Source organism: Cololabis saira, chromosome 24 (assembly GCF_033807715.1).
Source record: "Cololabis saira isolate AMF1-May2022 chromosome 24, fColSai1.1, whole genome shotgun sequence".
Lineage (NCBI taxonomy): Eukaryota > Metazoa > Chordata > Actinopteri > Beloniformes > Belonidae > Cololabis > Cololabis saira.
Window position 1 is genome coordinate 21,703,145 of NC_084610.1, and position 23,546 is coordinate 21,726,690.

Genomic DNA, 23,546 nt, shown 5'->3' on the forward strand with positions numbered 1-23,546 from the left:
GGGAATTAAAGCTCAAACTCAAGTAGCCACCCCCAGAACTGAAAACGCCACAGCGGATGAAGCCAGATTCAGCCTATAAAATTTGGTAAAGGTCAGGGAGGATCCCCATCCAGCTGCCTCACACACCTCCTCCTATGGAACCCCTCGAAATAGCGCCCATCGCCCTTGTCGAATGGGCACTAAGTCCTGAGGGGGGGTCCACCCCAAACTGCACATAAGCCAGGGCAATCAAGTCCACTATCCAATGGGCGAGGCGTTGCTTCGACACAGGCCTGCCCAGTGTAGCCTCGCCATAAGACACAAACAGGGAATCAGATGTGCAAAACGCCTTAATGGGGTCCACATTATACCAGAGGGCCCTTACAGGGCACAAGTTGTGCAGCTCCTCTGCTCCCGCCGAGAGATGAGGCGGAGGGTAGAAAGACTCCAGTACCAGAGGCCTGGAGACAAAACCTCTGGGCAAGACCTTCGGCTGATAGGCTGGGTTTGGCAGGAGATGGACCATTCTGTCTTCCTCCCCAAACCGGCTCCACAGAAAAAGCACTCAACTCACTAACTTGTCTGGCAGACACAATGGCCAAAAGAATGGCCGTCCCGGACAAGGTGAGAGAGAATACTCCTTTATTTTTATCAATCCACACTCGTTTCTGGACATACAGTACCAAAAAAAACAGATTATTTTTAGCTCTTTAAGTTAGGAAAGTATAACGTCATATATACACGAAGAAAAGTAACATATATGTGAAAATATCCATTCTGGTTTTTGTTGGGGAGAAAGAAATGAATGTCTGAGATGGACATGTGACAAATTTAAGGATACTGGTCCTCTTACAAAAACAAAATCATTCCTGGCTGTTTTTTATTTTTTTATTTTTATTTGTAAGGGCAGTTTAGTACGGAAGAGTATTAGGGCCAGCCAGGAGAAAAATAAAAATAATATTTTAGAGGAGGAAGATTCTTTTTTCATTATGCACTTCGAGAAAAAAGTCGAAAAGTCGCATTAATGTTGAAGTAGAATTTCGAGAATAATGTTGAAATTTTGAGAAAAAAGTCGAAATGTTGAGAAAAAAGTTGAAAAGTCGAGATTAATGTTGAAGTACAATTTCGAGAAAAAAGTTGAAATGTCGAGAATAAAGTCGAAATTTTGTGAAAAATGTCGAGAAAAAAGTCAAAATGTTGAGAAAAAAGTCTAGATTAATGTTGAAGTACAATTTCGAGAAAAAAGTTGAAATGTCGAGAAAAAAGTCGAAATGTCGAGAATAAAGCCGAAATTTTGAGAAAAATGTCGAGAAAAAAGTCGAAATGTCGAGAAAAAAGTAAAAATTTTGTGAATAAAGTTGAAATGTTGATAAACTTTTTTCACGACATTACGACTTTTTTCTCAAAACGCACAATAAAAATAAGAAATATTAAGTATTTTATTTATTTATTTATTTATTTGTTAATTTTGATTTATTCATTTTGTTTTTCCGGTGTACATTGTGCAGCTCCCAATTAAGTGAGTGTGATATTGTATATTGATGATTTTCTGTTTCTGGTGTCTTATAATCCTATAAGGCAGTGTCTCCCAACCTGGGGTCCGCGCCCCCCCTTAGGGGCGCCAGAGATCTCTGGGGGGCGCAAAACTTTGTCTGCTTTGAGGATATGCAGTTGTAAAAATTATATTTGCGCATGTTAAATAAATAAAAAATCATAATAACACACCTAATGGAATACTGTAATCCAAGTCTGTATAAACCCACTGACTTACCGTATTTCTGCGACCATTAGGTGCATATAAACGTCTTATTTTTTTTTAAAGAGAGGAGCCGAAGGTCAAGACCAGACAATGGCTTAAAGGGGGGTGAACAAAGCGCCTTGAGAACAGCCTGGTCCCAGGCAGGTAGTAGCTGCTTTCGAGATGGGAGACTCTGTCTCACCTCTCTCAGAAATTGCACAGCCAGGGGATGTGCGCCCGGAGACATGCCATCACACTTCTCATGAGGCACAGAGATTGCTGCAAGGTAGCCCCTGATGGTCGACTCCACCCAACCAAGGGCACCAAGGTGTTGGAGGAAGGACAGGAGATTTTGCAAGTAAAGGGATCCTCCCGCTTAGCACGGCACCAGTCCCTAAACACCTTCCACTTTCTTCTGTGCTGCCGCTGAGTGGAGGGGGCCCGTGCAGCCTGCAAGGTGTTCACCACCTCCCTATCTAGGCCGAGTGCACACAAGCGCCGCCGCCAGGAGGAAGAAAGAGGGAGAGTGTGTGGGTGCATGGGCCTATATACTGGGCAGCCAAGCACCCACAGGTGTGGCTAATTTGGTATAATTGCTCCTGATCCAAGGGTGTGGTCACATGGTTACAGGTTCACTGAAATGAAATAAAACTGAAATCAGGACTAGTAGAACTGAAAACAGGACTAGTAGAGCTGACACCAGGACCAGACTGGTATTCTAGACTGGACTAGACTAGACTGTCCGGTGTACGTCCGGCCCACCGGGGGAGATCTCCGGTTTCCAGTCTGGTTCTTGTGGTTCTGACGTCTGTCTAAGCTAAACTTTGTCTCTGGATCCTTCCAGACCAACGTCGTACGCCCTCCGGTCGAGCAGAAACCTCTCCTGATCCCCAAATCCTCTTCTAACAAACCAAATGTCCGGCCTTTAAACCCAGAGAGAGGGAAAGAGAGACACACTCTATCAATCTCCAAGGGGGGATTCAGGTTTCCCAGAGTATCCACAAAATAAAAATAAAAAAGATGATATTTGAGACAGAGTCCGACCAAAAGATTGTAAATAAGGTACAAAAGGTAAAGAGTACTTAAGATGCAAAACAAGCGTCCGTCCGTCCGTCCGTCCGTCCATCATCCATCCATCCATCCATCCATCCATCCGTCCATCCGTCCATCCGTCCAACCGTCCGTCCGTCCGTCCGTCCATCCGTTCGTCCGTCCATCCATCCATCCATCCATCCATCCATCCACGCATCCATCCATCCATCCATCCGTCCGTCCGTCCGTCCGTCCATCCATCATCCATCCATCCATCCATCCATCATCCAGCCATCGTCCGTCCGTCCATCCATCATCCATCATCCATCCATCCATCCATCCATCCATCCATCCATCCATCATCCATCCATCATCCATCCATCCATCCATCCATCCTTCCATCCCCCCACCCATCCATCCATCCATCCATCACTCCCACCACCGTGTTTCCCTGTGGGAACTATGTTTTTGAGAGACGTCAGATCAGGAAGGGAATGAAAGGAAGCATGAGACAGCTTGTTACTTGTACATTTATTTGTAAAATCAAGTAAAAACATTGTAGAAAGAGTTACAGGTATATTTATATTCTAGTATTAAAACACACAAAAAGGACAACGAAAGCTGAACAGCTACATAATTCAATGTAAACACTCATATCATCGGCGTAATCTCAGCAGCCCCGTCTTCTCCCGGCTCAAGTCCCATCAGGCCTTGCATATCGGTGCACCTCCGTCACCACGGTGGACATGGCGGAGAGCGGCGTGGCGTAGGGGGACACCATGTTCTGCAGGCCGGCCAGCAGGCAGCTACAGCTGTAGCGCAGCGCCTTCCACACGTTCTGCACCACAGAAGAAGAACGAGAGCATGACTGTCCTGCCAACCACGGATGCAGCGTCAAAGGTGGAGGCAGACGGCCGCTAAAGCTAGGGTTGCCACCTTTCAGAAATAGAAATAAGGGACGCCCTGATTTCAGCAGCGCAGGAGCCAAAAAAAAAGCCCCAAAACTTCTAAACTGCATAAAAATGTGTTTATTTTATATGAAAAAACAAAATGCTTTGATTTAAATTTTAAAGTGCTTTAATAGCATTTAACTTGCATGACTGTACAGACAGACAACCATACTATTAACTGAAATATCCTCGTATGCTACGGATGTCCACATCAGCCCAGATGTATAACATAGACTACAGGTGAAGAATATGGTGTAAAAGTTAGTTTATTTCAATAATTCGACTAGAATATGGTGTAAAAGTTAATTTATTTCAATAATTCAACTAGAATATGGTGTAAAAGTTAATTTATTTCAATAATTCAACTAGAATATGGTGTAAAAGTTAATTCATTTCAATAATTCAACTTAAAAGGTGAAACTAATATATTACCTAGTCTTATTACATGCAAAGCAAGATATGTTAAACCTTTATTTGTTATAATTTTGATGATGGAACTGTTTGATTTCATAAAATATTCTCTAATTTATTTTTTATTTGGGGTTTTCATAAACTGAGCCATAATCACCAAAATCATGACAAATAAAGGCTTGAAATATTTCACTTTGAATGTAGTGGGAAATAATATATTTGTTTCACCTTTAGTTAAATTTACTACGAATGACGTTTTGCAATATATTCAAATTTTCCGACCTTCACCTGTATATTATGACATCAATAAATAAGAGGATAATATATGTCCGTATTGGTTCAATACGGAACGCAACTTTAATTCCCAATTCCCAACTCCTACCTGGAGGTGAAGCCCGAGTCCTCCCCGCTGTCTGGAACACACATATGATAATAATAATAATAATTAATAATAATAATAATATATAAAGATCTGGGCACAGACGCAGCAGGTCCTGTTGTCCCGCCACAAAGATTTTGCTGGCCTTAATGTTTCCTGTGTTTTATTTTGTTCATTATTGTTAAATTTAGTGTTGATGTGTGTGTGACAGACGTGTGTATGGGGCGTTAATGAAAATACGGGACAAATCACATCCCGTATTAGTTCAATACGGGGCGCAAACTTTTTTTCTCAAATAAAGGACAATTCTGTATTTTATGGGACGGGTGGCGACCCTAGCTAAAGCTGACGCTGACGTGGAAGGACCTATGAGTTCGGTACCACCGGTGGCCCCTAGGTGGAGGTAGCTGACCGTCTGCCTTCTGGGTTCAGCCTGGTTTCTTTAAAATGTTTTTTTATAACCAGACTGTAAACATTTTTACATTTATTTCTCCTCTAAAGTTGGACATGTTAACCTGGAGGTTGATGGAGATGGACACTTCTGCAGCCTCTAGTGGCCGATCAGGGAACTACAACCAATCATGGTTCCTCATGAGACTCAAGGTGCTTTCACATAGAACGCGGTTTGCCCCGCGCACACCGCCGGGTGGGAGCAGAGCAAGGCGCGCCTGCGCGCATCGCGTACATATTTGTTGCAAGTTGCTAGGCGACCGATCCGGTCTCCAGTCTGGCGCCCTTTTCCCACTCGTTTGGACGTACAGTAGCCTACAGCTCGGTTTGCAAAATGCATCTGTCCCTGCTTCAAAGAAAAGCCCTGGCTTTAGTTCTTCTTCTGAGGAGGAGACGAGCAGCAGCAGCAAGGAGGGTCCATGAAATCCTCATGAAGACAGGATTTGGGGGAATACAGGCTCGTACCACTTTTAAACACACCTGGTATGTCCAAATTCTAGGAGATTTCTCTCCAATTTTGTCCCTATTTCTGTTTATTGAGGTCACGACAGGCCTGCGGTCTCGTATCCCACAGCTCCTCATACAGACTCACACAACCTGATCTCAGAAAAAAAAAAAATCAGTGAAATGCCCACGACCTCTCACCACTATTTTCCGTGGTATATACACGGAAAATGGTATAATTCCGTGTGACCACCACGGATATTGTACCATGCAAAGTCAATGGGATCCGTTGTCGTGATATATACACGGATTATGACATTATTATTATTTATATATTATTCTTTGTTATATTGGCTAAATTATGAGTTTTTGTCGCGCAAGGTACTGTTTGTTACTGTCAGTTTGTAAAAGCATGTTTTTAATGCTGTTTTAGCAGTGTTTTTGAGGTTTTAATTTCCAAAACGTTTCCTCCAAAACGTCCTGGCTGGTTAGGAGGGTGTAGAAACGTATAGGTCTGAGAGCCTCCTGACTAATGGAACAGGGCCTATTTTGTGTCTTTTTTTGCATAGTTCACTAACGCCTTAAGCTAGGAGTCTGAATTTCTTATATGTTGTTTGGGGGCATTCCCTTGAACAGACAGACGTTAGTTTGGTGCTGATCGGATCTGTACTTTTCGCCCTTCCGAAGGTCGCACGGGTCTGGACCTCGGCACATTGGATGAGAGTCACCTCCTGATACAGAGTCTAGAATTTCACTCTCCTAGCTCAAAGCGTTAGTGAACTATGCAAAAAAAGACACGAAATAGGCTTCGCAGGCCCGAAAAGCAACACACGCGGTGACCTTTGACACTTTCGAAGGTCACACAGATCTGAAACTCGGCACAGTGGACGAGAATCACCTCCTGATACATAGTCTAGAATTTCAGCCTCCTAGCTCAAAGCGTTAGTGAACTGTGCAAAAATAGACACGAAATAGGCCTCATAGGCAAACCTATAACAATACATAACAAACCTCCTGTGCCTACTGAGCATTAATAACATATCGAAGGAGAACTAATTATAACGGATGTCCTTAACATGAACCTATTGTATTTCTGAATTATCAAGGACACTTTCGTGTTTTTGTGTTTAGAAATGTTAAAGATATTAAAAGAAAACCATAACACAATGAGGAAAATACTGTGGCGAACAAGTCGTGCCCAGAGCGTGTCTCCAACCACAGTCTCCCAGACCACAGTCAACTGCACTAACCAGTCGGCCAAATGCTGATGTGTTGCCCAGGCGGGCAAGGCCTTATCCTATCTGTGGTCGTTACACTATGTTCCAAAAAGTATTGTTTTTAATGGACAGGATCTGGCATTTTACGTTGAATTCTATTGTTCAGGTTTTAAAATTGTAGCTAAATACATAAAAAAGGGAGGTGAGGTGTGAGCTCCATAACAAAACTTCTGTGCCTATTGAGCATTAATAACATGGGGTTAGCCATAGAAAGGGGCGCTAACAGCCTCCTGCGCCTACTAGTAGGTAGAGTAGGGCCCTACTGGCCCATATCGATGGAATGATTGTTATCGTTTTGTCCTTCATTCAATGGTATGACAGCAGTTGAATCGGGTGACGGATCCCATTGACTTCGCATAGTACTATATCCGTGGTGCTCCCATTAAAACCTCAATAAAACACTGCTAAAACAGCGTTAAAAACATGCTTTTACAAACTGACAGTAACAAACAGTACCTTGCGCAACAAAAACTCATAATTTAGCCACTATAACAAAGAATAATATATAAATAATAATAATGTCATAATCCGTGTATATATCACGACAACGGATCCCATTGACTTTGCATGGTACAATATCCGTGGTGCTCACACGGAATTATACCATTTTCCGTGTATATACCAAGGAAAATAGTGGTGAGAGGTCATGGGCATTTCACGGATTTTTGTGAGATTAGGTTGGACTCACAGCCAAGATAATTCTTTCCTCCATGTTGATCGTCTCTGATCTACAACCTGCAAGTTTTTTTTTTCACTCTCCACCACCTTCTCTCCTATTGGACACCGCTGAGATGTCGTCACAGGGCGCACGGTGAAATTAAAACATTTTCAATTCGGGCGCAGGAAGGCCGAGCTCGGCGGCAGAGCAGACCGCTCTTGCGCGGTGGTAGCACAATAACACAATGAATGGGAAAGTCGGCGGCGGCCGCCGCTTTGCGCGTTCTATGTGAAAGGGGCTTCAACCTGGAGGTTAGATGTTTGGTGCTCTGTCTGGATCCGGACCCTGGTGACCGGTAGAGGAACTGCAGGTCTGGATCCAGACCCTACCACTACTGTCATTTAACAGACACTTTTATCCAAAGCGACTTACAAAAGGAGAGAACAACACAAGCACAAAAATAGGGTACAGCTGGATCAATGCTGGTCAGACTGCTGAGAGTCCAGTTGCACTGCAAAAACTCAAAATCTTAACAAGAATATTTGTCTTATTTCTAGTTAAAATGTATCATTTTCAGTCAAAAAAAATCTCATTCCACTTAAAACAAGACTCATCACTGGAAAAAACAACAATTTTCACCTGTTTCAAGTAGATTTTCACTTAAAATAAGTAGATAAAATCTGCCAGTGGAACAAGATTTTTTTGCTTGTAATGAGAAGATAAATCTTTTTTTACTTATTTCAAGTGAAAATTGACTTGAAACAGATGAAAATTGTCAAATACAGTAAGTTATTTTTCTGGTAATGACTCTTGTTTTAAGTGTAATGAGATTTTTTTGACTTAAAATGAGACATTTTAACTAGAAATAAGCAAATATTCCTGGTAAGATTTTGAGTTTTTGCAGTGTGGACACAAGTTCTGTCACGCCAGTGCTAGAATATATATATATATTTTTTCCTAGTGGTCCTAGATCAGGGGTCGGCAACCCGCGGCTCTAGAGCCGCATGTGGCTCTTTAGCGCCGCCCTAGTGGCTCCTGGAGCTTTTTCAAACATGTTTGATCTTTTTTTTTCCTTTTTTTCTTCTTTTTTTTCCCTTCTTCCTTCTTTTTTTCTTCTTTTTTTCCCTCTTTTTTCTTTTTTCCTTTCCTTTTTAATCTCGACATTTCGACTATTTCTCGCATTTCGACTTTTTTTTCAACATTTCGACTTTTTTCTCAATATTTCGACTTTTTTCTCAAGATTCTACTTCAACATTAATCTCGACATTTCAACTTTTTTCTCAATATTTCGACTTTTTTCTCAAGATTCTACTTCAACATTAATCTCGACATTTCGACTTTTTTCTCGAAATTTCGACTTTTTTCTCAATATTTCGACTTTTTTCTCAAGATTCTACTTCAACATTAATCTCGACATTTCGACTTTTTTCTCAATATTTCGACTTTTTTCTCAAGATTTTACTTCAACATTAATCTCGACATTTTGACTTTTTTCTCGAAATTTTGACTTTTTTCTCGAAATTTTGACTTTTTTCTCAACATTTCGACTTTTTTCTCAAGATTTTACTTCAACATTAATCTCGACATCTCGACTTTTTTCTCGACATTTCGACTTTTTTCTCAAGATTTCCACTTTTTTCTCGAAGTGCATAATGAAGAAAAAAATCCTCCCCCAGTTATAACTAATATAGAAACATGCAGCATGTGTTGCCTTCATTCTATGGCTGATACAAGACTTTTCATTTTTTGCGGTTCCAGACATATTTGTTTTTTGCGTTTTTGGTCCAATACGTACGGTGGCCGAGACCCGCCAGAAACAAATGCCGCTGCAAATAAAATAAACGCTGCAAATAAAATAAAAAAACGATGCAAATAAAAAAGCCACAACGGAAGTGAATTACCGGGGACTATTTTTGCTGATGCACCGGTGTTGCACATTAAAAATTACACGTAGCGACGTTGAACACTAACCTTTTCACTTATTTTCTCGTTCGTTGTTCTTCTTATTCCTCGCTCTTCTTATTTCTTCCTTTTCACTTACGTCCTCTTCGTCGTCTTTTTCTCCTCTCACGTAAAAAACACCGGTGCATCAGCAAAAATAGTCCCCGGTAATTCACTTCCGCTGTGGCTTTTTTATTTGGGTTGTTTTTTTTTATTTGCAGCGGCGTTTGCTAATAAAATAAACGCTGAAAATAAAAACAAAGTGTTTTTTTTATTTGCAGCGTTTCTTTAATTTTCCGCAATGGCGAGTCTCGGCCACCGTAAATACGGCTCTTTCAACATTGCCGACCCCTGTCCTAGATCCTATTTGTGGGTAGAGGAACTACAGGTCTGGATCCGGACCCTAGTGGTCTGTAGACGAACCGCAGGACCGTCCGGACTCATTAGTCTCCGTTGCCCTCTCATGTTCAGAGGGAGCTACTACTGCTACAGAGCTTTCTGGTGTTTATCGGCGTCTGCCGTCAGCAGTGCGCTGATCTCTGGGGTCAAAGACTAAAGCTGCAGCGCTCACAAACAACACTTTATCAGCCCGTTCTGATAAGATGTTCTGCGTGACGGACCGCGTCCTCTTACCTTCCTGTATCTCTTATATTTCTTCCTCCTCTTCTGCCTCTTGTCCTCCTTCCTCCGGATCCTCTCCTCTTCTATCAGCTCCTTCTCCTCACCGTCCTCCTCGATCAACGGCTCGTATTTGTCCGGCAGGATGCAGAAGTGCACGTCCTTGGAGGTCTTCTCCCTCTTCTCCCTCTTGGTCCCGGCTGAGGAGGCCCCGTCCTCCGTCTCTTCCTGCGCTCCCATCCCTCGCTCCTTCTCCCCTGGACTTCTGCGGGTTCTCCGGCAGGGCGACCTTTGGAGCGAGGAGGAGCCAGACTTTATGAGTGGCCTGCAGCTCTGCAGGGACGACAGGAGCGCCGGGATCTGGTGCAGGATTAGAGGAGGCCGTGGAGGAATGTTCGCCGAGGCGTCCGAGGAGCACGTCGAACCCCTGCTGTTTGTTTTACTAAATAAACACTGAAACCTCACCTGGTCAACATTTAAAAACCACAAAAACACCATAAAGGAAAAGTTAGAGCTGTTGGGGGCGATTTTTTATTTTTTTTATTTGACTGAGCTTTATTTAAAATTTTGAAGCCCAAATCCTGGCAAATAATCGTGTCTGTTTGACTTTGGAAATGCTATACATAGTAGTGCGATATTTTACCGTTCACGATAAACCGTCAAAAAAATTCCTCACAATAAGAATTTCTCATCTTGCGGTAAAAACTATAAATTCCTGTTGATGATGTTTTTGTGTAAAGCTGATTTATGGTTCTGTGTTAAATCCACACATGTGAAGGAAGGAAGGAAGGAAGGAAGGAAGGAAGGAAGGAAGGAAGGAAACAAGGAAGGAAGGAAGGAAGGAAGGAAGGAAGGAAGGAAGGAAGGAAGGAAGGAAGGAAGAAAACAAGGAAAGAAGGAAGGAAGAAAACAAGGAAGGAAGAAAACAAGGAAGGAAGGAAGGAAGGAAGGAAAGAAGGAAGGAAGGAAACAAGGAAGGAAGGAAGAAAGGAAGGAAGGAAGGAAGGAAGAAAACAAGGAAAGAAGGAAGGAAGAAAACAAGGAAGGAAGGAAGGAAGGAAGGAAGGAAGGAAGGAAGGAAGGAAGGAAGGAAGGAAGGAAGGAAGAAAGAAAACAAGGAAAGAAGGAAGGAAGGAAGGAAGGGAGACAAGAGGAAGGGAAGAAGGAAGGAAGGAAGGAAGGAAGGGCGGAAGGAAGAAAACAAGGAAAGAAGGAAGGAAGGAAGGAAGGAAGAAAACAAGGAAAGAAGGAAGGAAGAAAACAAGGAAATAAGGAAGGAAGGAAGGAAGGAAGGAAGGAAGGAAGGAAGGAAGGAAGGAAAGAAGGAAGGAAGAAAGAAAACAAGGAAAGAAGGAAGGAAGGAAGGAAGGAAGGAAGGAAGGAAGGAAGGAAGGAAGGAAGGGAGAAAAGAGGAAGGGAAGAAGGAAGTAAGGAAGGAAGGGGGGGAAGGAAGAAAGCAAGGAAAGAAGGAAGGAAGGAAGGAAGGAAGAAAACAAGGAAAGAAGGAAGGAAGGAAGGAAGGAAGAAAACAAGGAAAGAAGGAAGGAAGGAAGGAAGGGAAAAAAGAAGGAAGGGAAAAAAGAAGGAAGGAAGGAAATGAGAAAGAAAGAAAGAAAGAAAGAAAGAAAGAAACAAAGAAACAAAGAAAGAAAGAAACAAAGAAAGAAACAAAGAAAGAAAGAAACAAAGAAAGAAACAAAGAAAGAAATGAGCCAGAAAGAAAAAAGGATAAATTCCTGTTGATGACGTTTTTGTCTAACAAACGTTGGTATTTTTTTTATCCTCATTTTTATCGTTATCAGGATAAATGCCAGAAATTATCGTGATACATTTTTTTAGCCCATCCCTACTATACAGACATCAATCTTTATTAAAACCACCTTATTCAGATTTCAGAGGCAGATCTGTGGTTCTGCATGGGTATCATGGGTACCATGATGAGATGCAGCGGACAACAGAGTCCTTCAGGAGGTCATAAACATCGCTCAGAAAATCAGTGAACCCCTGAAAATTAAAACTCTTAATGAGATTGGGAGGTGGGCCAGTGAGCTAATTGGAGAGCCACAACTCAACTTACATGGCTCTATAGTAGCTCTATCCATATTCACTCTGAGAAATGTATTAGTGTGGATTGATGGACACTAGCCGAGCAGAAACTTCCCACAATGCAATGCAGCAGTGTTTGGTTGCTAAGTCATACGTATATGTCATAAGTATAATATTAAGGATACAAATATTATTATATAATATTAATATTATAATATTCGTATATAATAATATTATATAATGTCATCTTGTTTCGGCCAGAATAAACGGGAAAGAGCTGCTACTGCTGCTGTTACCATGGTAACAGCTGCTACTGCTGCTGGTGTGACACGTCACTTCCTCCCAACGGCAGGAAGTGTTAGGTTCAAACACTTTGCTTTTATTCACTCTGGGCATGCCCTAGGTTACATAGCTGACTGCGACCCTAAAGGGAGGGGGAAAGGGAGTGGTCGCAGTCAGTGGACAGGTATAGATTGTTCTTGTTCTTGTTTGTTAGCAACAAGAAGTTTCCTCTTCTCTGCAGATTTCTGCTTTATGCTGATAATCAGGAAACTTCTTGTGCAGCACTTTTTAATCACTTAACACAGCATTGTTTTATCCGTGTGTCACAGGCGTAAGCAAATTATCATGAATTCTGTTAATAGCCAGCATGATAACTTACTATTTATTTACAATAATTCCAACAGGAAGTGACGTGTGCGCTCTTAATAGTACGTCCGAATTAATGCACACTACTGATATTTACTCAAAGTGTGCCGAACTTAAGTATACTTTTTAGTATATACTTTTTAGTATGGCATTTCGGACGCACCGTAATAAATGAGTATGGATAGTACATACTATTGAGTACGTACTAATGTTTCGGACGCAATAAAAAAATCTCGCACACTCATTTTGCATACTTATTAGCGTGGAAGTATGCAATTTTCGGACGCAGCCTTAGTGTGATATGAATATGTCATAAGTATAATATTAATTATAATAATATTATTATATAATATTAATATTATAATATTCATATATAATAATATTACATAATGTAATCTTGTTTGGGCCAGGATAAACAGGAAAGAGCGGAGCGGTGCTGCTACTGCTGCTGTGACAGGAGTTGTTACCATGGTAACAACTCCCCCTCCCAACAGCAGGAAGTGACGTGTGCGCTCTGAGTAGTACGTCCCAATTAATGCATACTACTGATATTTACTCAAAAGTGTGCCGAACTTAAGTATACTTTTTGAGTATATACTGTTTAGTACGGCATTTCGGACACACCGTATGTGACCGGCAAGTGTTTTTTTGTTTTTTTTATTGAGGCCAGTGGGGTGGCCAGCAAATTTGTAGGTGGGGCTTTTCAGCCCCTACCCCTAAGCTTTGTGCGTTCCCGTGAGGGTAGTGGTGTCCCAATTCCTTTATGCATGTAGGGGTAGTGGACATAACGAGGGCTATTGTGTATGAATCTAGCCCTTCAGAGCGAGGGATTTCCGATGCTGACTAGCTGACCGAGGGCTATAGAAATTTTCCCAGAATGCTTTACATCATCATTTGCAGACTGAATAAAAAAAAAAAAAACATTGCAGACATTTTTATTTTTAGTGAATAAAATCAATATTTTGATTTAGTTTCTGCTTAAAAATGCGTTTTGATTACATTTCTAGCGAAAAATATATATTTTACTTTTATAATATTTGGATGTACATAATCACTCGTTTGCCCGTTGTTCGCGAAGATCTCGCGAAGATCTCGCCAGAATAAAGGCTGATTTATGGTTCCGCGTTACACCAACGCAGAGTCTACGGCGTAGGTTACGTGGCGACGCACACCGTACGCCGTACCCTACGCCGTACCCTACGCCCTAGGATCTGCGTCGATTTAACGCGGAACCATAAATCAGCTCCCGAGCCGGCAGGCTGTTCTCATCCCGAAAACGTCGGATCAAATTTCTTAACAGGCGTTATTTGGATAAACTGAGCCCAGGTTGGGGATCTTAACGGTTACTTTTCCGCCTGAAAAAATATTAAAACTTAATAAAGTGGCATATTAACAGCGCTACAGCTGAAATTAAAACAGCTTTTATCTCTGGGCTTCCTGATATGGTGTGACGTTTGTGCAAACGTAACTACGCAGTCGCTTACGTACCCAAACGTAAACCACGCAGTGACGTAGCAAGTGGTGTCCCAATCCCTAGGGAACATTACAAGGGCCCTACCTATTTTTAGGGCTAGTGGTAGTGGGTGAGGGCTAGTGGTAGTGCAAGGGTTGGCAACCCGCGGCTCTAGAGCCGCATGTGGCTCTTTAGCGCCGCCATAGTGGCTCCTGGAGCTTTTTCAAAAATGTTTGACCTTTTTTTTTTTTTTTCCTTTTTTCTTTTTTTCTTCTTTTTTCCTTTTTTTCTTCTTTTTTTCCTTTATTTCTCTTTTTTCCTTCCTTTTTCCTTTTTTAATCTCGACATTTCGACTTTTTTCTCGACATTTCGACTTTTTTCACAAAATTCTGACTTTTTTCTCATCATTTCGACTCTAAATTTTGACTTTTTTCTCGACATTTAGATTTTTTCTCAACATTTCAACTTTTTTCTCGACATTTTTACTTTTTTCTTGACATTTCGACTTTTTTCTCAAAATTTTGATTTTTTTCTCGACATTTCAACTTTTTTCTCGACATTTTTACTTTTTTCTCAAAATTTTGATTTTTTTCTCGACATTTCAACTTTTTTCTCGACATTTTTACTTTTTTCTCAAAATTTTGATTTTTTTCTCGACATTTCAACTTTTTTCTCGACATTTCGACTTTTTTATCGAAGTGCATAATGAAAAAAAAAATCTTTCCCCAGCCAGTTATAACTAATATAGTTACATTCAGCATGTGTTGTCTTCATTCTAAGGCTTATACAAGACTTCATTTTTTGCGGCTCCAAATATATTGTTTTTTTTGTGTTTTTGGTCCAATATGGCTCTTTCAACATTTTGGGTTGCCGACCCCTGTGGTAGTGAGTGAGGGCTAGTGGTAGAAAGCAGAGGTGTCAAGTTACAAAGTACAAATACTTTGTTACCTTACTTGAGTAGAAATTTTGGTTATCTATACTTCACTGGAGTAATTATTTTTCAGGCGACTTTTTACTTTTACTCCTTACATTTTCATGCAATAATCTGTACTTTTTACTCCTTACATTTTAAAAACAGCCTCGTTACTCTATTTCATTTCGGCCTTTAATAAAAACTATCCAGTTAAATTGCTCCATCCGGATAGAGTGAATTTGGTTGTGGTTGTTTCAGATGTTCTTGTCCAGTTTTGTTCTTACATCCGTTCCCTCAGATTCCTGCAACTAAACTTGGATGTACATTCCAATAAAGGTTAGGATAAATGATAACATGCCTCTGAAGTTTGACTTTTTGCACCATTACAATACTTATAGGCAACTCGTCATCATATCTCCTGCTCTCTGAAACACATGTTAATGCTCAATAGTACACATATATGCTTCTTTAATATATTTACATTATACTAAGATGCATTCATTTTCAATGGCTTTTTCCCCCTTACATTACTTTTACTTTTATACTTTAAGTAGTTTTGAAACCAGTACTTTTATACTTTTACTTGAGTAAAAAACTTGAGTTGATACTTCAACTTCTACAGGAGTATTTTTAAACTCTAGTATCTATACCTGAGCAATGAATGTGAATACTTTCCACACCTCTGTTCGCTCGTGGTATTGGTGTTTCGAGAAAAAAGTCGAAATGTCGAGAAAAAAGTCAAAATTTCGAGAAAAATTTTGAGAAAAAAGTTGAAATGTTGAGAAAAAAGTTGAAATGTCGAGATTAGAAAGGAAAGGAAAAAGGAAAAAAAAATAAAAAAGGAAAAAAAGAAAAAAGAAAAAGAGAAAAAAGAAAAAAAGGAAAAGAGAAAAAAAGAAGAAAAAAAGAAAAAAAGGCTTTTTTCCCCCTTACATTTCTTTTACTTTTATACTTTAAGTACTTTTGAAACCAGTACTTTTATACTTTTACTTGAGTAAAAAACTTGAGTTGATACTTCAACTTCTACAGGAGTATTTTTAAACTCTAGTATCTAGTATCTTCTACCTGAGTAATGAATGTGAATCAGTGTGAATCCAGCACTACCGTCTGTTCCCCCGGTGCAGTGCCCCCGCTGACCAGCGGGGGTCGCTGTTTCCCCGGGTACGGGGCGGTGGGCGGGGCCAGCCTGAGCGGCCTGACCGGCCGGCCTGATGTGAGTGGCGGTGACAGCAGCAGCGGGACAGCGGAGCGGAGCCCCGAGGGACATGAGCGGCTCCTGAGCGGCTCCTCAAACCCCCCCGACCCTCCGCCATGTCCCCGCTGCAGTTCTCCGTCTTCTGGCGGCTCTCCGTCATCTTCTTCTTCAACCCGTTCCTCTTCTTTCTGGACATTTTCACTAACGAGCTGGCGGCCGGAACGTGTCCCCATGGCAACGGCACCACCGCCGTGCCGGTCTCTGGGGGCGGGGCCTCGCCGGCCGACAACCAATCAGAGGGCAGGGAAGTTTCGGTGAGCGCTGCTGATTGGTGGAGAGACAGACTGGCCCCAAACGTGAGTGTGGAGAAGATCATACACATGTTTTTATGGCCATATTGACTGCTGGAACCTGGACTTCTGTGTAATATATTACATATATACAGAGGTGGGTAGAGTAGCCAAAAATTGTACTGTAAAAGTACTGTTACTTCAGAATAATATGAGTCAAGTAGAAGTAAAAAGTAGCCATCCAAATAATTACCTGAGTAAAAATAAAAAAGTACTTGGTGAAAAAACTACTCAAGTACTGAGTAACTGTTGAGTAACGTCTGATTTATTTTTTTAACACAACCATTCAAACAGACAAAAGTACAAAATAATCATCTTCTGGCAAATTGAATCAATAAAATAATAAAATAAATTAAAATTAATAAAAAATAGCTTAAATTAAAATAATCTTAAAGTAAATTCAAGTACTTTAATACATAATAAAATAAATAAAACGATAACAGAATAAAAACGTGTAACGTCTGATTTATTTTTTAACACAACCATTCAAACAGACAAAAGTACAAAATAATCATCTTCAAGCAAATTAAATCAATAAAATAATAAAATAAATTAAATAATAAAAAATAGCTTAAATTTAAATAATCTTAAAGTAAATTCAAGTACTTTAATACATAATAAAATAAATAAAACGATAACAGAATAAAAACGTGTAACGTCTGATTTATTTTTTAACACAACCATTCAAACAGACAAAAGTACAAAATAATCATCTTCTGGCAAATTAAATCAATAAAATAATAAAATTAATTAAAATTAATTAAAAATAGTTTAAATTAAAATAATCTTAAAGTAAATTCAAGTACTTTAATACATAATAAAATAAATAAAATGATAACAGAATAAAAAAAAAAATTAAGCACAAGTAGTACAAAATTTCAAGCCTTTGTACTTTTCTTTTTTAACCAGGCAGAACTAGAACAACATGAACTCATAGAAACTCTGTGTGTGTTTGAGTCTGTGTAAATGTGACAAAACATGCAAAAACAAACATTTTTCCCAAAGAATCACCCAGTGATGTCATGAGATTGACGCGTACACGGATAAAAGGGATAAAAGAAAAGTAACAGCTCAACGTAGCCTAATGTAGCGGAGTAAGAGAAACAGTTTCTTCTTCACAAATCTACTCAAGTAAAAGTAAAAAGTATAGTGATTCAAAACTACTCTAAAAGTACAACATTTCCCAAAACTTACTCAAGTAAATGTAATGGAGTAAATGTAACTCGTTACTACCCACCTCTGGTAATATTATATCTATATCCTCTCAAATGTGACACTTTCTGTTTGTTTTTTTAGCACAAACCAGTTAAGTCATGCAGGTAATGATTTACTTGGAAAGTTTCCAAAGTTGTTTAACTGAACAAATAATCACTGAAGACAGAAAACTGCACACGTACTCAGTCTGGACGCCTGTAACTGAACTTTTACTCATTGACAGCAGTGGTGTCAATTCAGTCGAGTCTCGCTCACTGCAAAAACTCAAAATCTTACCAGGAATATTTGTCTTATTTCTGGTTTAAATGTCTCATTTTTAGTCAAAAAATCTCATTACACTTAAAACAAGAGTCATCACCTGAAAAATAACTTGCTATTTAACCATTTTCACCTGTTTCAAGTAAATTTTCACTTGAAATAAATAGAAAAATCTGCCAGTGGGACAAGATTTATCTTCTCATTACAAGCAAAAAAATCTTGTTCCACTGGCAGATTTTTCCACTTATTTTAAGTGAAAATTTACTTGAATTCACCTGTTTCAATGGTTGTTTTTGAGTCTTTTTGTCTTAAATGTAATGAGATTTTTTTTTACTAAAAATTAGACATTTTAACTAGAAATAAGACAAATATTCTTGTTAAGATTTTGAGTTTTTGCAGTGTATAATAACTAGTGAAATCAATAATGTTTTTCTGATTTGCATTTGTAGTTATTCTATATGTATTAAGTAATAGAATAATCAATACAAATATTGATTGACAGTATTACCATGTGATCTCTGGGTCGCCGGAGGGTCGTGTGGTGTCTAGATGTTTGTAAAAACTCCTTTTTGTAAAAGTCCTAGCTCCATTTACCTGTCAGTAAGCCCCGCCCCCTCAGTTAGTCGCAAACTGAGATAAGCTATTTGTGTTTACAGTTATACAATAACAACTGATTAATAGAAGATCCTTCAGGTGGGACTTAAACGTCTCGCTGAGGGAAAAACTGCAGGTTTACGGAAGGTTCGTCCTTTCGTCATGGCTATGGGGAAGATTAAATTAATTTACTTTAATTAGTTTAATTTGGGAAGACAGAACTTCAGATCGACTATTAGCGACCTAAAATTAGATTAAATGTTTGATTTTAATTTATCTCAGAACAATTGTAACGGTTTGATCCAAAACAGACATTTTGGCTTTAAGGATTTAAGGATCAGGATTTAAGGATTTAAGGATCAAGGCCGCAGAGACTGTCGATGTTTTTAAAAAGAGGCTCAAGACCCATCTCTTTAATCAGCCTTTTAACTGACTCATTTAACTCTTTTAAATGTTTTATGCTCACCCCTATTTTTATTGATCTTACTGCTCTATTTTATATTAATCTTTAGTTTATCCTGGTTTATCATATTTTATTTTCATTGTTTTATCTTAATGTTATATTTAAATGTTTTAGTCGTTATTTATGGTCTATTTATGGTCTATTCTATACATTCTATTCTCTTAGTTTTTAATGTATTGCTTTCTAGACATACTTTTAGGATTTTATGTTATGTTATACTTTTTAAACTCTTTTAGTGTATCTTATCCTGTATGGAGGATTTTTTGTGCCAAAATTAAATAAATAAATACATCATTAATTAATTAAAATGGGAATGAAATATATCATTAATTAATTAAATGTGTCATTAATTAATTAAATGCTGAAATAATAAATATATTTTTTTACTTAAAATGAATTGCATTTTAATTCATTAATGACATATTTCATTCTAATTTTAATTCATAAATGACGCATTTAATTAATTAATGATATATTTCATTCCCATTTTAATTAATTAATGATGTATTTATTTATTTAATTTTGGCACAAAAAATCCTCCATAATCCTGCCTGGGGCAGGGCATTAATACGTTTTATGTTTGTATTTGTTTTATCTAAAGCACTTTGTGTTGCATTTTATGTATGAAAGATGCTTTATAAATAAAGTTTGATTTGATTTGATTTAAGACATGGAATAAAATAAACCTCATCCTCTGTGATACCTGGAAGTACGAGTACTGCAGTCGTTTGATTTAACGTCATGACTTCAGGACCTTCAGGACCTTCAGGGGTTCCTGCGGAGCTGAAAGCTGCAGATGTCCGAGTTCTGGTCCCTGAGGAACTGAGGCCACGTTTACACATAGCCGGGCATTTACAAAAACGGATATTTCCCCCTCTACGTTTTGAAAAATACCCTCATTTACACGAACCCGCATAAATACGCTGTTAAGGTGCTATGAGCATCCAAACCTGCAGGGGGCAGTGTAACGAGAAGAGAAAGTCATGCTAGCCAATCAGAATCCTGGAAAAAAACGTCAACAAATGACACGTGTGAAGCCTGAATAATATGGTTCCGCTTTAAATCGATGGCATAGCCTACGTACAGTGCGCGTCGCCGCGTACCCTACGCCGTAGGCTCTGCGTTGGTGTAACGCGGAACCATAAATCAGCCTTGACTGCAGTTACTTCCAAGACGGAACGAGAGTCTTTCGTTTGGAGTGACAGAGAAGTGGAGTTACTTTTAAGTAGGGATGTCCCAATACCATTTTTTTCACACCGAGTACGAGTATGAGTATTTTAATTTGTGTACTAGCCGATACCGAGTACCGATCCGATACTTCTACCACAAAAATAACTAGGCTAAAAATGCAATGAATTAGAAGACAGGTTTTATTTGCGACAGAAATTCAATTTTAAACAAAACTCAGCTGGCCGGTCTTTCCTCCGCGCTTTAGTCTCATCGCAGGTACATCAACTGCACATGTGCGGTGCTTCACCTGAAGCCGTCCGTGTGAAACAACATAAAACGGTCCGTGTACTTCGCGGCCATCCGTTTTTTGTTTTGAAATGACGAAATAAAAATAGAGAAATAATCCAAAGTAATCCGTTTCCCATCTTTTGTTTTGATAATAAAAAACGGAAACGGATCGTTATCCATTATCAACATCTCCCCCTAGTGGCACTAACCAGTAACTACAAGTATCGGTGCGTGGTATCGGAGGATTTTTGCGAGTACGAGTATATGAGGGCAGTATCGGCCCCGATACCAGTATCGGGGCATGCCTACTTTTAAGTGTGACTTTAGAATATAAAACAGGTAAAATACAAGAAAATATTGACGGTGGCCAAACAAATTGTAAACACAGGTCGCACAAATGATGCTGGTGACGTTTCTGTCTCATAATGTGACGTTCTGAAGCCTAAATCTCCGTTTCCCTCTGTTACAAGCAAACGTGAAAACAGAGTTTTTGAAAATCTCCACTTTGGCCGGAGTTTTCAGAAATGATGGTTTTTGGTGACTTTGAGCTTCGTTTTCGTGTAAACGAACGGCCAAAATGCATGAAAACGCCACCGTTTTTGCTCCGTGTAAACGGGGCCTAATACTCGCCAGGGTTATAATAGTTTTGAATTTTTCATTTTAGTTTAGTTTTATTTCGTTTTGACTTTTTCTCCTTCAATTCAGTTAGTTTTAATTCGTTTTTAGTGTGGGTTTGCTAGTTTTTATTAGTTTTTATATTTTCAAAAATGCTTAGTTTTAGTTTAGTTTTCATTAGTTTTTGTTTTAGTTTTGACGTCACGGACCGTGAGGCGTTAAGGTGCCGTAGCTGCCAGTTGGAGATAAACGGCCAGAGTGGAATAAATTGATCATACCAAGAGGCTTTTATTGACAGGGACGATAACGGAGGAAATTATATCTATAATTTCAGTTTGTTTTAGTTAGTTTTCTAAACACGCAATATAGTTTCAGTTAGTTATCGTTTTTGTCTTTTAATTTTCGTTTTTATTTAGTTCAGTTAACGAAATTGTTTTTTCAATTTTAGTTTTCGTTATTTAGTTCTTTTTCGTTAACGGTAATAACTCTGATACTCACCAGCCATTGGCTCCTCTGTGTCTCAGTGGGCGGGGCTTACCAGTAGGTCAACCCCACCTCCGTGACGACGTCCTCCACAGGTTTAGGTTACAAGCTCGGTCCTGTTCCAGTCTGGGACTCCAACGTGGAGCGGTCTCCAGGGGGGAGGCTGAAGTCCGGGGACGTTCTCGTTACCTTTATCTGTTTGTAGGAGTTTCATGGAGCAAGATCAGATAAATAGTTCCTGTCCAGCTGTCGTTGATCAATGTGATCAATACTGAGTGTGTGTTTGTGTCCCAGTCAGTGTGCAGCTGGAGAGACTGGTTGTCCTACGGTCAGACCGTCTACATGATGGGCCTGCTGCTGGGATCTCTGGTGGGAGGAGCCATATCAGACCGGTACGACACACACACACACACACACACACACACACACACACACACACACACACACACACACACACACACACACACACACACACACACACACACACACACACACACACACACACACACACACACACACACACACACACACACACACACACACACACACACACACACACACACACACACACACACACTCATGTCAGGAACCACCTCACGGTGGGGGATCGTTAACAAACACAACCTTTTATTGATCACCATCCTGATGTAGATCTGCTGTGTTTGGATCATCACCAGAGCTGGGTAGAGTAGCCAAAGATTGTACTCAAGTAAAAGTACTGTTACTTCAGAATAATATGACTCAAGTAGAAGTAAAAAGTAGTCATCCAAATAATTATTTGAGTAAAAGTAAAAAAGTACTTGGTGAAAAAACTACTCAAGTACTGAGTAACTGTTGAGTAACGTCTGATTTATTTTTTTAACACAACCATTCAAACAGACAGTGCAGCAGCTGAGGATGTGTTCTAGGGTTCCTCGCTTGGAACACAAGGGGCATGCTGGTGTCTCTGCTAAGCCCCATGTGTGCAGGTTTGATGGGCTTGGGAGCATATCGTAGACTGCCTGGATGAGGAATTTGATGCGTTGGGGCTCGGATCTCCAGAGTTCAGTCCAGGTCACCTTCCTCTCTGTCGCATTCTCCCATCTTGTCCAGCCTCCCTGTTGTTTCATCCCCACTGCCTTGCAGGATCTCGTCTCCTTTACTGCTCTCACCTCCTCCTGGAAAAGGCACCGCCTCTCCTTCCCCTTGGTGTTGAATTGAGGAGTTGGAAAGGACCCTAGTCCAGCTCGGCCCCGTGTGACCACTGCCTCTTGGACAGCATCCTCTGCTCTCCACTTCCTGCCAGTCCTCACTTGGATCCCAGCATTGACCACCCTTGGGTCCCTTGAATCCCTGTACTGCACCACCTCTCTGGCTCTTGTCACCTTGAACTCCTCCTCCAAGGATCTAAAGGGCAGCTGCAGTTTGTTGTTGCGCCCATAGAGAGCGATGCTGCTCAGGCTCTTTGGTAACCCAAGCCATCTTCGGAGGTGTTTGCTGACCTTCCTCTCCAGAGTCTCAACCGCTGAGATTGGGAAGGCGTAGACAAGGAGGGGCCACAGGATCCTGGGGAGAATGCCATGCTGGTAGATCCAGGCTTTGAACTTCCCAGGAAGGCCTGTCTTGTCCACAGTTTTCAGCCAGCCATCCAACTCAGCGCAAGTGGACTGAATTAATGTTTTGTCTCAGAGAGCTGTCAAAAGCCTTGCCCAAGCTCTTGACTGGCTTCTCTGAGATGGTAGGGATGGCTTCGCCGGAGATGGTAAACCGGAATTTGTCCTCCACCCTCCCGCGCTTCAGCACCATTGATCTAGATTTGGCTGGTTTAAAACGCATCCGGGCCCACTCCACTAGCTTCTCGAGACCCTTTAAAATCCATCGGCAGCCTGGGACTGATTCAGTGGTGACTGTGAGGTCATCCATGAATGCCCTGGGTGGCTGCCGCTGTCCGGATCTCGATTGAGGCCCCTCTGCACTCTGGCTCCGCAGACTTGATGAG

At 40.3% G+C, this 23,546-nt stretch overlaps 2 protein-coding genes across 3 annotated transcripts in view; one reads left to right on the forward strand and one right to left on the reverse strand.

Moving 5' to 3' along the window:
• Positions 1–3,286: 3,286 nt before the first annotated feature.
• Positions 3,287–16,250, reverse strand: LOC133425093 (required for drug-induced death protein 1-like). The gene is made up of 4 exons (XM_061715773.1): positions 16,241–16,250; positions 16,042–16,145; positions 9,893–10,342; positions 3,287–3,587 (listed from the first exon to the last, which is right to left on the reverse strand). Exons 1-4 carry the CDS (start codon positions 16,248–16,250, stop codon positions 3,444–3,446), a joined length of 708 nt encoding a protein of 235 aa, XP_061571757.1. The 3' UTR covers positions 3,287–3,443.
• The window catches only part of si:dkey-190l8.2, a 21,805-nt gene continuing 14,409 nt past the window's right edge, over positions 16,151–23,546 (forward strand). The window contains exons 1-2 of one of the 2 annotated variants that reach the window (XM_061715994.1): positions 16,151–16,488; positions 21,863–21,960. In XM_061715994.1, coding sequence (XP_061571978.1) covers positions 16,249–16,488; positions 21,863–21,960 — 338 coding nt within the window. In that variant the 5' untranslated portion in view covers positions 16,151–16,248. The remainder of the gene's footprint in view (positions 16,489–21,862; positions 21,961–23,546) is intronic. The other variant, XM_061715996.1, reaches the window with a different exon arrangement.

What these genes read in the sequence shown, in the direction of transcription:
- LOC133425093 (XM_061715773.1), bottom strand. An exon ending in CTGCACCGGGGGAACAGACG is followed by an intron (nt 10,343 to 16,041) that starts GTAGTGCTGGAT and finishes AATGTTGACCAG; the next exon opens with GTGAGGTTTCAGTGTTTATT. An exon ending in AATATAAGAGATACAGGAAG is followed by an intron (nt 3,588 to 9,892) that starts GTAAGAGGACGC and finishes TCTGTGGTGCAG; the next exon opens with AACGTGTGGAAGGCGCTGCG.